The sequence below is a fragment of the Caretta caretta genome, chromosome 1, assembly GCF_965140235.1.
Source record: "Caretta caretta isolate rCarCar2 chromosome 1, rCarCar1.hap1, whole genome shotgun sequence".
NCBI classification, from domain to species: Eukaryota; Metazoa; Chordata; order Testudines; family Cheloniidae; genus Caretta; species Caretta caretta.
This window is the reverse complement of record NC_134206.1, coordinates 121227106-121240976: the sequence shown is the minus strand read 5'-3', so window position 1 is coordinate 121240976 and position 13871 is coordinate 121227106. Positions and strand designations below refer to the sequence as shown.

Here is a 13871-nt window from a genome sequence, read left to right as displayed (position 1 = left end):
GCAGCTTGCCAAGGGGGGAGGGACTGGAAATCATCTAGAGCTCTGGAAGCTTCTGACATTAGGAGTAATGTAAAGAGGTGAGAGATCCTGTGCTGAGGAAAGGGGGGAGATGTTGAATCCTTGTGTGATGACTTACCCAAAGGATGCCATGTGAAGTAAGGAAGAGGGTGATTGGATGGTGAAGGAGGATGGGTTGTGAAGAGATTGCTGGAAAGTGGTGGAGGCCGGAGACTCAGATTAAGGGGACACTTTCCCTTTAACCATATTTTAGTGGGTTCAGAACGTGGATGAATTTTATCAGTAACTGTGCAACCTTATTTTGTAAATCTCATCGTGACACTGGCAAACCAGGTACCAGCTCTTGCCAAGACTGCAGGTATTAGCTAAGAACTGAGAAACTCACAGCTGGAGACCAGAGAGTTCACGTGTGTGCTGGATTTGCTCAAAATAGGTATTAGTCTTATAAGAATGTGTTGTGTTTAGACTCTAGGAATTGCTTGTAAGTTGCTGTGTGTATGAATCTCACTTGTAATGTCTGTATTCCATGCTGTCAGAAACCATGTACGTTTTGCTTTTTAACTTTGAAAATGTTTGCTCTGAATTTGTGAACCCAGGCACAGAATCCTCCCTTCCTTCTCCTCACCCCTCCAGGAGGACCATCAAAATTTAAATGGTCCATTACAAGACAAAAGCTTTGTTAATTGCCTCATCCACCCATGGGGAAGCACACACAGAAGACCTCATCCCATCGCTCTGAATGCTGGAAGAGGGAAATAAAGATAGTTGATGTGAAGATTTTTCATCTCTTTGCTATTTGCTCTCTCACAGGGCCAGGGAAACCAAACTGAAGCCAGAGATCCCCAAGGATCCTGTGTTCTTTCTAATTTTTTACGTCCATGTGCGGAATGAATTTTGTTATGTGCACCAATATGGAGGTGATGTGTCACACATCACCTTCATATGGGTGCACATAACAGAATTTATGTGGTGTGGGTGGGCGAGGGATTCGGAGTGTGAGAGGGGGCTCAGGGCTGTGGCAGAAGCTTGAGGTGTGGGGAGGGTGAGGGCTCTGGGGTGGGGCTGGGGATGAGGGGTTTGGGGTACAGGCTGCCCCAGGGCTGCAGTGAAGAGAGAGGACTCCCCCCAGCCCTCTCTCACCACAACAGCTTGGGGCTGGGGAAAAGGTGCCTCTCCCCGGCCACGGCAGCTCCAGCGGGCCTGAGCCAGGCCAAGGGAGGGGCTCCTCTCCCCCAGCTGCGGCAAGTCCAGGACAGGTCTGTGCTGGAGAGGGGCACCTCTCCCCGCCAGTGCAGGTCAGTACTGAACCCGGCAGGGAGGGGCACCTCTCCCCGCTATGGCAGGTCCATGGTGGGGGAGAGGTGCCTCTCCCCACTGCAGTTCTGAGCCCCTGCATGGGGCTTAATAGGCAGCTGCGTGACCATGCAGCCGCGCAGCTTAGAGGAAATGTAGATTATTTTCTTGGTCCACACGAAAAAACGTTTTGAATTGACAGATCTCTCTCCAGCTCTGTCATTCTTAGAATTTAGATGGTAACTCATTTGTGTGTTTGCTTGCTTTAACCTGTAAATAACTCTTTTTCCCCCCCTCTAGTTAATAACCCTTTACATAGTTTATTACAGGATTGGCTACGGGCCTTATCTTAGGTGTAAGATCGAGGGAATCCACTGATCTGAGATAAGTGACTGGTCTCTAGAAATTGGAAGCAACCTGAATGTGGTGTGATTTTTTAGTGTAAGTGACCATTTATCACTAAGCCCAGTTTGTCTGAGTGACAATAGGCTGGAGAATATAAGGGGACTGTCTGTGACTCTGTGTTAAGATTGTTACAGTGATCACTGAGTTCACATTTGTTATTGGCTTGGTAAAATCTATTTATAGAACATACCATCGGTTTGGGGTGTCTGCCCTGTTTTTCCCAGTCTGCCCTGAGGTAGGCACCCCTAATCGTGAACCACTCCAGACAGTGTGACATCATCTAACTACCTTCCTATTTCACTTCCTACTGTTTGTAGTTTTGGCCTGTTGTGTCATGACAATTATTAGATTGTAAACACTTCAGGGCAGACAATAAATCTATATGTATGTTCTCTAAGGTGTCTAACATACTGTGTACATTATGAATAATTTATTATGATAACTGGACTAGCCCCTAATATGAAAGCCACTAATTGCCTGTTGCATGTAACCTAGCATTTCCTCATCCTAAAATCCTAATGGAGCACTAGAACAACATAAACAAACACTCATGATACCTGAATAAGTTTTATCACTGCTGCATAGTTTCTCTTTATGTTCTTCCCACCCCAAGTTACATGTTCTTAAAGGACAATAATTGTTCTTTGTAAAAGTGGCAAAGTGAGTATTTTGCTTCTAAAATGTATCCAAATGACAATATTTGAGACTGAAATCCCCAGCAGTGATAACAGTTTATCAATGTAATAATCCACAGAGGAGACTATTTTCCTCTAATGGCAGCCCAGTCGGACAGGTGCTGTGCACTTCCATGCTTCCTAGACCTGCCCTGAGCAAACAACGTGCTGAAATGCTGAACAGAGAAGAACTTCTTTGATAGGCCCAGCAATATTCAAGGAAAGTTCTTTAGACTTCTCCAGATAAGCTTGCATTACATCTGTCCAGAATCTACAAGGTGGATAACACAGTGATGAAAACACTTGTACTTTAGCAATTTAAATGCTACTGTACAGTACATATGCCACTTGACTGCAAATTCTCAAGGGCCTAAGACAATAGCTACTCTGAAACCTAGCTTCTGACAGACTTTCCTCAGAATATCTTACCTTTGAGTTGCAAAGGATAAAAAAGGAAGGAACATAGAAATCAGACGAGAGTTTTTCACATTCCTGTTTCTTTATTAGTTTCCACATTGGGTCAGTATCATACATATAATCTAAAGCCTACATTAATTACGGGACAGAATGTAATTCTAAGACTACAAAACAAAAACCTCACCAAGGCCACAGAATAAATGATACAGCCTTCACCTCATTGACAAAATATGAAATTAAGGTCCAGTATCCTTGTGCCTGTCTGGTAGGCTACAGTTTGTGGTTTGCACAGATAATGAAAATGATTCATTTGGTTGGTCTTAACTACACTAGAAAGCAGAACATTTTAAAGAGGCAGAGTCAACTCTTTTAGGCACCAGTTTTACAAACCTAAGGTCAGTCAAAAAGTTCCTAATATATATTTTAATTCCACTGAAAACCATTCACCAACAGAATTTGCACCCCACACATTGCAGCACTGTGTTATTGCATGAGAACCTGAAAGTAGAAGTAACTAGAAGCAAAAAGGGAACTGAGTAGTTTATTTTCCATTGTCCATGATGAAAGAAATGGAGAATAATAAACTACATTTGTAAAATGACTTCAGTTTTAATAATCATTGTTTCTTTTAAACATGTGACATTTAACTTGAAAGTGTCCCTCACATAATTAATGACTGGTTTCAGAGTAGCAGCCGTGTTAGTCTGTATTCACAAAAAGAAAAGGAGTACTTGTGGCACCTTAGAGACTAACCAATTTATTTGAGCATAAGCTTTCGTGAGCTACAGCTCACTTCACTTCACTGTAGCTCACGAAAGCTTATGCTCAAATAAATTGGTTAGTCTCTAAGGTGCCACAAGTACTCCTTTTCTTTTTATAATTAATGACTATATCAGAAGACAAACGGAGCTCTGAATTCAGTTGAAATTCTTTAGGTCAGGCACAGAGGCCCCTATTCAGAAATGCACTTAAATCCAGGCTCCACTTCAGACATGTGCTTAATTTCCAATGCACTAAATAGGACTTAAGCACATTCCTAAATATAAGCACGTGCTTAAGTGCTGTCCTGGAGAGAGGTGCTTTCCTAAATCTGGATCAAAGTCAGCACCTCCAACCTTTGTTGACTGAGGCTCCAAGTGCATCACAGACATAATTTAATCCTAAAAATATCCAGCAATCCCTGTATTCTCAAAGTCTACTGTCTGCTTTCTCGTCAGAGCCATCCATCATCAAGACTGGGAGGGAACAGTTATTACACTCTTATTACATAAGATTATATCCAGTTAACAGTCTGAAAAGAAACTTCTTATTTGTCCCTTCCCTTACTGTTTGACTTTACTACTTATTTTTCCTCCATATTCAATTTATTTTCAGTGTTGATTAAACCTTTTTCCTATTTGAATTAGAATGTGCTTTTCCGTCTGAGCCCACTCGCCAACTCCAGCACACTAAAAACTGAGCTATAAGTACAAAATTAAAGTCAAAGCATCTTTTGTTCCATTTTATGATCATTATAGGCTTTTCATGTTTTCAGATGGATTGAACTCATTTTCTAGTAAATCTATGACCACCATCCCTGTCCTCCCACATTCAACAATCTTTTGCAGACATGAGATCCTTTACTATTCGAAGTTACGCTAGTTAGCCAGTTACCTAGCCATTGCTCCAGTGCCTGTGAATGAGCTCCTGCGGGATTCAGACAGGCCTCTTGTCTCCATGGAAATCTCTCTCTGCAATTCTGAAGAAGTGTCCTCACACAGTGAATGGGTCCTGCAAAATCAGTTTTAAAAAAGAAGGCTTTTATTCAGCCTACAATTAATTTGCCACTCATTCAATTCTTCCTCTCACGTAATAAAGGGGAGAGGGGAGCAATACTCTTCTCTCCATCACAAAGGCTACTGCAGCCAGGTACAAACTGAACACATGACAAGCCTAGTTTACTAACTTTCTGTCGCAGTCTTGCACCCACTGAAGTCAATGGAAGTTCTGCTATTGATGAAAGCAGACACAAAAGTGGACTTTTTATTGATAAATACACAGTTCAAAGATAATACAGAATTTACTTCAACAGAATAGGGTTCAGTGTTGCCAATTACATGAGCTCAAAATTTATGAGTCAGCCCACCACCCCAAAAAATCATGAGATTGGCTTTAAGATTATGAGATTTTAAAAATAGTGGTGAAACCCTGTTCTTATTGAAGACAATGGAAGTTTTAAAATTGATTTCAATTGGCCAGAATTGCATCTCATCCAATAAGTTCTGGGTTCTTTTTCATTACCTCTTGGTTCCTTAGGATTCACATTTTCAAACTCTTCTCTGCAACCAAGAGGGCTAGAAACTTTTTTTTTTTAATGAAAGCTGAGATTCTCACATTATCACATGACTCTAGAATCTGGGGCTTTATGGAAAACACCAAATATCATGTGACTTGCAATAACATTGCAAGAGTTGGCAACACCCCAACAGAGGAAATTAGTTAACTAAATTGGGTGTATTTTCAGTGGAGAAAATGACTCGCACCAGCAGTCACGCTTACAACTAATATAGCATCTCTTCATCACCCAGTCTGAAAAGAACTCTTTTACCAAATTGTTCCAAAAACTATTGGGATTCTCCCCATGCTGACTGTTTTCTTCTTATTCTCTTCCTGATACAAAGAGATAACATACATTCTGCTTCATGTTGGAAAGGCTGTATAAATCTGACTCAGACCTCCCGTTATTGGTTTAGTATTTTATATATACACAGCGATCTTAGGTACCATTAGTACTATAATGTTATTGTAAGTACTGTTCACATTTTTTTCTTATGAGTCTTACAAATAATTTTAAGGAGAGAGTGGAATGGGAGTTCTTATAGCAATAACTCTAAGATACAGAAATGCAGAGTGAGAAAAGAATGTCTTCTAGAGAAACAGATCCTACAGATGTCCAAGAAAGCCAGACCTGTATATACTGAGGGTAGAAGGACAAATGATTCCAGACAGAAGATTTCTCGTTCCAGAATCAAAGGGCATATTGTTCATCTTTTACAACCACCACAGCTTTTTGTTCCTGAAAAGTAGGACTAAGGGTATGTCTACACTGGAGCTGGAAGGTATAATTTCCAGCTCAGATAAACAAACCCTCGCTAGCTCTGATCAAACTAGCATACTAAAAATAGAAACGTAGCCACAGCAGCACGAACAGTGTGGGTCACTAGCTGCCCTGATTATCATCCCATCAGAGAACCTAGGTGGCTAACTTGTCCTATCACTTGTGCCACTGTGGCTACACTTCCATTTTTAGCTTGCTAACTTGATCAGAGCTAATGTGGGTACGTCAACTCGAAGTAGAACTTACATCTTCCAGCTCTAGTGTAGACATACCTCAGAATGGCACATCTCCTCAGTGATGGGCATGTGATCTCAGAAGGAACATATGTTTGGAAAGTCTGGGTTAGGGACTGGGCCATTAATATTGGATGCACATTCATAGGGCCTAATTCTGATCTCATTACACAGAGAATCCCTTTTCTGTGACTATACAACCTTTCAGCAGCCAGGAGGTAGAAGTGGCTGCTCCGAGAGAGAGGAAAAGGGTAGCTGGGGAGAGCAAGAAAAAGGCTACTGAACTGTTGCTAGGAAAAGAGCCTGCACTGGACACAGGTCAATCTTTGTGGGACAGGCAACCCTGGGTGGAAAGAAGGTGGTGAAAGAGCCAGAGGATACTCTTGGGAGAGAAGGGACGCATCCACAGGTGAAGAGATATAGGACAGAGAGGAGAGCAGGCAGCCACAGGGAGGAGAAAGAGGAGGTAGCAATTAGGAAAACAGAACAAATAAGGGAAGCTTCATGTGGGGAAGAGGAAAAGTGGGGAAATTGAGAAAGGAACTGGGATGGAGCAGGGAACAGAAAAACAGGAAATCATGAGGAGCAGAAGGAAAACATCAACCAAAGGTTCAGGAAGGAAGATAGTATGGGTGAGAGAACAAGGGTAAGGGGAGGAGCATGGCAGCAAAAAAAAAAAAAAAGCAGAGAGACAGAAAAGATCATTAGGACTCGGGTAAAAGTAGGGAGAGCCATGGAAAATATGGGGACAAAGAACATTTTTCAAAGGGGCAATTTTTCCAATAAGGTGGTGTGGGGAGAAGGGTTTAGTGACTGCTGAAGGGTTATAAGTGCATTCTGTTGAACTTCATATTGTTTTCCTGTGCCCTTTTTCTTTCGCCCTTCTAAGGAGGAAATAGCCTAAAATTCACAAGGATGTATACACAAGAACAGCCACCCAACAGCTGGGTGCCTGATAGACCTCAGCCTGTGACATATTTGAGTATTTGCCTTTGGCTAAATCTATACCATCTTGGTAACTATGACCATAGCCAACAGCAGTGATGACCAACTATCCCACAAAGCTAGTTGGTCTACCAGAACCCAGTTGTATGAATACACCCTAGCTGCTGGCAAGCAGATGAAACAGTATAACCAAGCAAGTCAACAACAGTGTGTGAAGCCCTTTCCCATGGTGGGAGAAAAGGGCAAAGAAAAGTTTTGCAAATATTGAGAAAGAGAAAGATATCCGATTGTAGAATGAAAGGGAGATGTGGAAATGTAACTGAATGAAAGAGCACAGAGAGAGTTGTTTCCTAACCACAGTCAAACCAAGAGTAGAGAAAGGTCAGTGGGTTGTAAGGCCTTGTCTATACACAAACTTGTAATGGTGAAGTTAAATTGGAAGGAATTAATGTAAGCTACATCAATATAAGTAGGGCCCTACCACATTCATGGTCCACTTTGGTAAATCTCACGGTCATAGCATTTTAAAAATCTTAAATTTCACAGTTTCAGATATTTAAATCTTAAATTTCACGATGTTGTCACAAATGAATAATATGTATTTAAAAATATAAACATGCAAAGCCCTTAAGTCAGTGTTTCTCAAACTGGAGTTCCTGACCCAAAAGGGGGTTGCAAGGCTATTGTGGGGGGTTGGGGTATTGCCACCCTTATTTCTGCGCTGCCTTGACTGCTGATCCTGAGAATCCTCCTGAGACAGCACTGCTGGAACCACTCCAGCGGCTTGAGATGTCGTCTGTAGGTTACTCAGGTCTCACACCCATGGAGAAGGGTGGGAATGACAACTGCCCTGTAAATCAAAATCTTCGTACCTGTTTGCAGATTCCTATCACTGAAGACTCCTTTGAACAGTCTTCCAAAGGACGTGCTGGCACAGGGGATCCTGTATTCGACTTCTGTGTCAATTTTAGCTGTTTGGAAGAAGTGGCTGCCAAGGTAAAGAAAATGGTCCACATTTTGCAGGGGTTCTCCACTGATGGTGATTTCTAGAATACAAAGAGTAGTTTGTGCAGGTGAGGGCTGGCAGGATACCTTGGTTTTCCCGATGTTGAGAAAGAGACCCAGGCTGTGATAGGCATCTGCAAAAAGATTTAGGGTGCTTTGCAGGTCGGCCTCTGTATGTGCAAGAATGACACAGTCATCTGCATACTGAAGGTCAGTGATGCCAGTTCTCGTGATCTTACATTTTGTTTGGAGATGTCAAAGATTGAGGAGTTGGCCATTCATACGATACTCAGTCCCGATTCTGTCAGGAAGGCAGTCACGAATGAGAATCAGGATCACGGCAAGGTAAATGGAGAAAAGTGCTGGAGCAATGACACAGTCCTGCTTGACACCAGTGCAACTGATGAATGGTTCTGTCTCTGCGCCGTTACACAAAATGGTGGCAGTCATTCCATCATGGAGTAGTCTGATGATGGAAATGAATTTCTCTAGACAGCCAAACCCACCCAGAACCCTCCATAGGGCATCACGATTGATAGAGTCAAAGGCCTTGGTTAAGTTGATGAATGCCATGAACAGTTCCTGGTGTTGCTCTCTGCACTTCTCCTGAATCTGTCGTGCCACAAAGATCATGTCGGTTGTGCCTCGGGATGGCCTGAAGCCACACTGTGATTCAGGGAGAAGTTCCTCGGCAAGGGGGAGGAGGCAGTTTAGTAGGATCCAGGCAAGAATCTTCCCTGCGATGGAGAGGAGGGCAATACTTCTGTAGTTCCCGCACAAAGATTTGTTCCCTTTCTTGAATATTGTAACAATGTTGATGTTCTTAACGTCAGGTGGAATTTCTTCACAGGTCCAGATTTTGTCAAGGAGTTGGCAAAGTTTGTGCTGGAGCATTGTTCCACCAGTTTTAAAAACCTCATCTGGGATGCCGTCTGGGCCTGGTACCTTATGATTTTTTGTCTGAGTGACGGCATGCCGGACTTCCTCAGAAGTTGAGGGATCAGCAAAGTGTTCCATTGCCGAGCGCTGTGGAATAAACTCGATGGTGTCTTCAAAGACCTTGGATTTGCAGTTTAGTACGCTCTCAAAGTGCTCCTTCCAGCATTGTTTAATGACTGCATTATCCTTGAGGAGGCTGAGAGCATAAGGGGGTTGGGCCTTTGGAGCTTAGCCCATATATAGCTTTTGTTGCTTGAAAGAAGCTTCTCATGTCATCCTGGTCTACAAAACCCTGGATCTCAGAGGCCTTCTCTTGCCACCACTATTTCAGTAAGTGTGCTGCGACACTTTTGTATTTTTATGTCTGATTTTGTAAGCAAGCAGTTTTTAAGTGAGGTGAAACTTGGGGGTATGCAAGACAGATCAGACTCCTGAAAGGGATACAGTAGTCTGGAAAGGTTGAGAGCCACTGAACTAAAGCAATTTATTTAAATGAGGACAAACCTGTGTAAGTTTTGGTACAGACGTACCCTTAATGTACCTGGAAACTTAATATAAGGAATCCCAGAAGAAAAGTTGGCAATTATACAAGAATCAAAATGAACAATGATTAAAATATGTTGTCCTTGTCCCCTGACGGTAGGACAAGAAGTAATTGACTTAATCTGCAGCAAAAGAGATATTAGGGAAAAAGTTCTAACTACATATCAGGGTAGTTAAGCTCTGGAACAGGCTTCTAAGGGAGACTGTGGAATCCCCATCATGGGAGGTTTTTAAGAACATGTCAGACAAACACCTGTTGGTTTAGGTATACTTAGTCCTGCCTCAGTGCAGAGGGTTGGACTAGATAATCTTTCGTGGTTCCTCCCAGCCCTGCGTTTCTATGATTTCTATAAAAACTCTCTCAACAACCTGGGTTTTGGTGCCAGCACAGTTATATCTTAATTAGGGCTGTCAATTAATCGCTGTTAACTCACGCAATTAACACAAAAAAAAATCAACCGCTATTAAAATAATTAATCACGATTAATCGCAGTTCTAATCACACTGTTAAACAATAGAATACCAATTGAAATTTATTAAATATTTTTGGATTTTTTTTCCTTTTCAAATATATTGATTTCAATTACAACACAGGATACAAAGCGTACAATCCTTACTTTATATTATTTTTATTACAAATATTTGCACTGTAAAAATGATAAACAAAAGAAATGGTATTTTTCAATTTACCTCAGACAAGTGCTGTAGTACAATCTCTTTATCATGAAAGTGCAAGAAGTAGGACTGAGTGGACTAATAGGCTCTAAAGTTTTCCATTGTTTTATTTTAGAATGCAGGGGGGAGGATGTACATAATTTTACATTTGTATGTTCAATTTTCATGATAAAGAGATTGCACTACAGTACCTGTATTAGGTGAATTGAAAAATACTATCTTTTTTTTTTAACAGTGCAAATATTTGTAATCAAAATAAATATAAAGTGAGCACTGTACACTTTGTATTCCGTCTTGTAATTGAAATCAATATATTTGAAAATGTAGAAAACAACCAAAATATTTAAATAAATGGTATTCTATTATTGTTTAACAGCGTGACTAATCACACGATTAATCATGATTCATTTTTTTAATCACTTGACAGCCCTAATCTTAATATTTGCTGGTGTTAGATAAGGAGTTAAGTAAGCAGCGGACAAAGTCCCACTCTGTAAGACCCATCGCTGGATGGGTCACTACAAAAACTAATTTCCCCCTGCTGATACTCACACCTTCTTGTTAACTGTGTGAAATGGGCCACCTTGATTACATTGGCCTCATTAGCACTACAAAAGTGATTTCCACCCCTTTTTGTCAACTGTTGAGAATAGCCCACTTCCACCTTAATTGAATTGGCTTGTTAACACTGACCCCCCACTTGGTAAGGCAACTCTCATCTTTTCATATGCTGTGTATTTATACCTCTCTACTGTATTTTCCACTCCATGCATCTGATGAAGCGGGTTTTAGCCCACGAAAGCTCATGCCCAAATACATGTGTTAGTCTTTAAGGTGCCACAAGGACTCCTCATTGTTTTTGCTGATACAAACCAACACAGCTATGACTCTGAAATCTGTAAGACAGATCTATTGTGCGAGGCCTTCTGGTCCATGGTTGCCTCTTCAGTACACTGGAGCCCACTCAGAAACTGGAAATCTGCAGTCTATTGTCCCCCTCCCCCCACGTGCTTGAAATGGCTTAAACATGTATAATATAATCACACTTTGCACTTCAGTAGAGCCCTTGAGACTCTGCAGATTCAGCTGGGGAGCATGCAACTACCCATCCAGTTGCTAGTGTTAGCTACAGGGAACATATTAACCAGCTCTTCATCAGCTGCATGAGCTTTGTATTTAAGTCTGGGTGTTGATTTTGATCTATAAAGCTAAATAGTTTTAGTCCCGCTATTTGAATGATCAACTTTCAACCTAGTTGAGATCAGATGGAACACTCAAGCTAACAGTCACCAGATTTAATCACCTAGAATCCAACCCAGTGCTCACTGAAATCAGTGGAAAGACTTCCATTGACTCAGGAGACATTGAGTTACACCCTCCTCCACCCCCCCACTCTCCCCATGATCAGGTATTCTTAGTGTAGGATCCTTGACTCCAGAATTTACCTCCAAAGCTGCTCCATCAGAGCCAGAATCTGCTTAATTTCAGGAAAAGGAACAAGGCCCAGCTCCTTCCTCAGGCTTTGGCTAAGGGACTGGTGCTGGGTGGGTAAATTGCTGTGTCACTGTATTTTGGGAGGTCTTGTGTTTTGTTCTTGGTGCCTGACTTTTGTTCTAAAAAGGTCATTAACCATATTAATGGTTGTACACATGCTGTCAAGGTTCCTCCCCCACTCTGAACTCTAGGGTACAGATATGGGGACCTGCATGAAAAACCTCCTAAGCTTATCTTTACCAGCTTAGGTCAAAACTTCCCCAAGGTACAAAATATTCCACCCTTTGTCCTTGGATTGGCCGCTATCACAACCAAACAGATACTGGTTACTGGGGAAGAGCTGTTTGGAAACGTCTTTCCCCCCAAAATACTTCCCAAAACCTTGCACCCCACTTTCTGGACAAGGTTTGGTAAAAAGCCTCACCAATTTGCCTAGATGACTACAGACCCAGACCCTTGGATCTTAAGAACAATGAACAAACCTCCCAACACTTGCACCCCCCCTTTCCAGGGAAATGTTGGATAAAAAGCCTCACCAATTTGCACAGGTGACCACAGACCCAAACCCTTGGATCGGAGAACAATGAAAAAGCATTCAGTTTTCTTACAAGAAGACTTTTAATAGAAATAGAAGTAAATAGAAATAAAGAAATTCCCCCTGTAAAATCAGGATGGTAGATACCTTACAGGGTAATGAGATTTAAAACATAGAGAACCCCTTTAGGCAAAACCTTAAGTTACAAAAAAGATACACAGACAGAAATAGTTATTCTATTCAGCACAGTTCTTTTCTCAGCCATTTAAAGAAATCATAATCTAACACGTACCTAGCTAGATTACTTACTAAAAGTTCTAAGACTCCATTCCTGGTCTATCCCCGGCAAAGACAGAATATAGACAGACCCACAGACCCTTTGTTTCTCTCCCTCCTCCCAGCTTTTGAAAGTATCTTGTCTCCTCATTGGTCATTTTGGTCAGGTGCCAGCGAGGTTACCTTTAGCTTCTTAACCCTTTACAGGTGAGAGGAGCTTTTCCCTGGCCAGGAGGGATTTTAAAGGGGTTTACCCTTCCCTTTATGAGCTTATTTTATCAATAAATATATGCTCCGTAGGCATGTATGATGTGGATTTGTAGCTTAGGAAAAATAAAACCCTTGTGAGAAGGCTGTACTGAAGTGATGACATTCCACACTCACAGAAATGGGTTCTCTACATTTACAACTGGATTAAAAAAAAAAAAAACCTTAAGAATCTATCAGATATCTTTGTTTCTGAAAGTGTCATTCCAACATCGGCGAAGTAATTGCAAAGAAATTAAACCTGATTCCACTCATTTATAAAAGTTCAAATCAAGAGTAAACCTAAAATGAACTCCATTGCCTATAAAAACACAAAGATGTATATAAATTAGTATTTTCCTGATTTTCTCTCCCATGCCCTATGCATGCTGCTAGTCCTCTTAGGGCCAGATCCTGCAACTGGCTTTATCCAGGCACAAAGGTCAGCTTACAGGAGCCAGTCGCAGGTTCAGTGTTCTAGTTGCAAACTCTTCAATGTTTTATACAGTGCCAGGCATAATCCTCATAAGGGCCTCCAGTTGCCACTGTAATATTAAAATAATAATTATTATTGTTATTGTTGAGCCAGTGAGTTACACTGGTGTAAAAATCAATATGAGAGAAGACTATGGAGCCACTGAACAAAAGACAATAGGTTAAAAAACAAAAACTCTTATTAGCTCATTTGTGCCTTTTAGGCCCAAACCATGTTAGACACGGTAAACAGCCATACTAGCACAGTGGGAACTACGGCACTGTGCCTCAGAGTATGTCTACACTAGGGAGACTATGTGTTGGCATAACTATGCTGGCATAGCCCCTTAGAGTAGGAGCACTTACAGAAGGGGTTTTTCTGTCAGTGTAGGAACACCACTGCCCTGAACAAATTTAGCCGTGTTGATGGATGCCCTCTTCCATCAGCATAGACCAGGCCTCTGAAAGAATCAATGGTAAATCAACTGCTGCTCCACCCTTCAGGGGGGTGAAGTCTGCAAGCCCACCTGCAGTTGTCCATATCTAGCTTTAACCTCCTCCCATCCCTTCTGGGTATCTGGCAGAGCTAGTCTGGACAATGC

The 13871-nt window shown here is 41.6% G+C and overlaps 1 protein-coding gene across 6 annotated transcripts in view; it reads right to left on the bottom strand.

Annotated features, from left to right (window-relative positions):
• The window catches only part of CNGA3 (cyclic nucleotide gated channel subunit alpha 3), a 58949-nt gene that overhangs the window by 21148 nt on the left and 23930 nt on the right, over positions 1-13871 (bottom strand). For all 6 annotated transcript variants that reach the window (XM_075130759.1, XM_048858708.2, XM_048858686.2 and 3 more), the window contains exon 3: positions 4461-4577. In XM_075130759.1, the coding sequence (XP_074986860.1) occupies positions 4461-4577 (117 nt within the window). The remainder of the gene's footprint in view (positions 1-4460; positions 4578-13871) is intronic.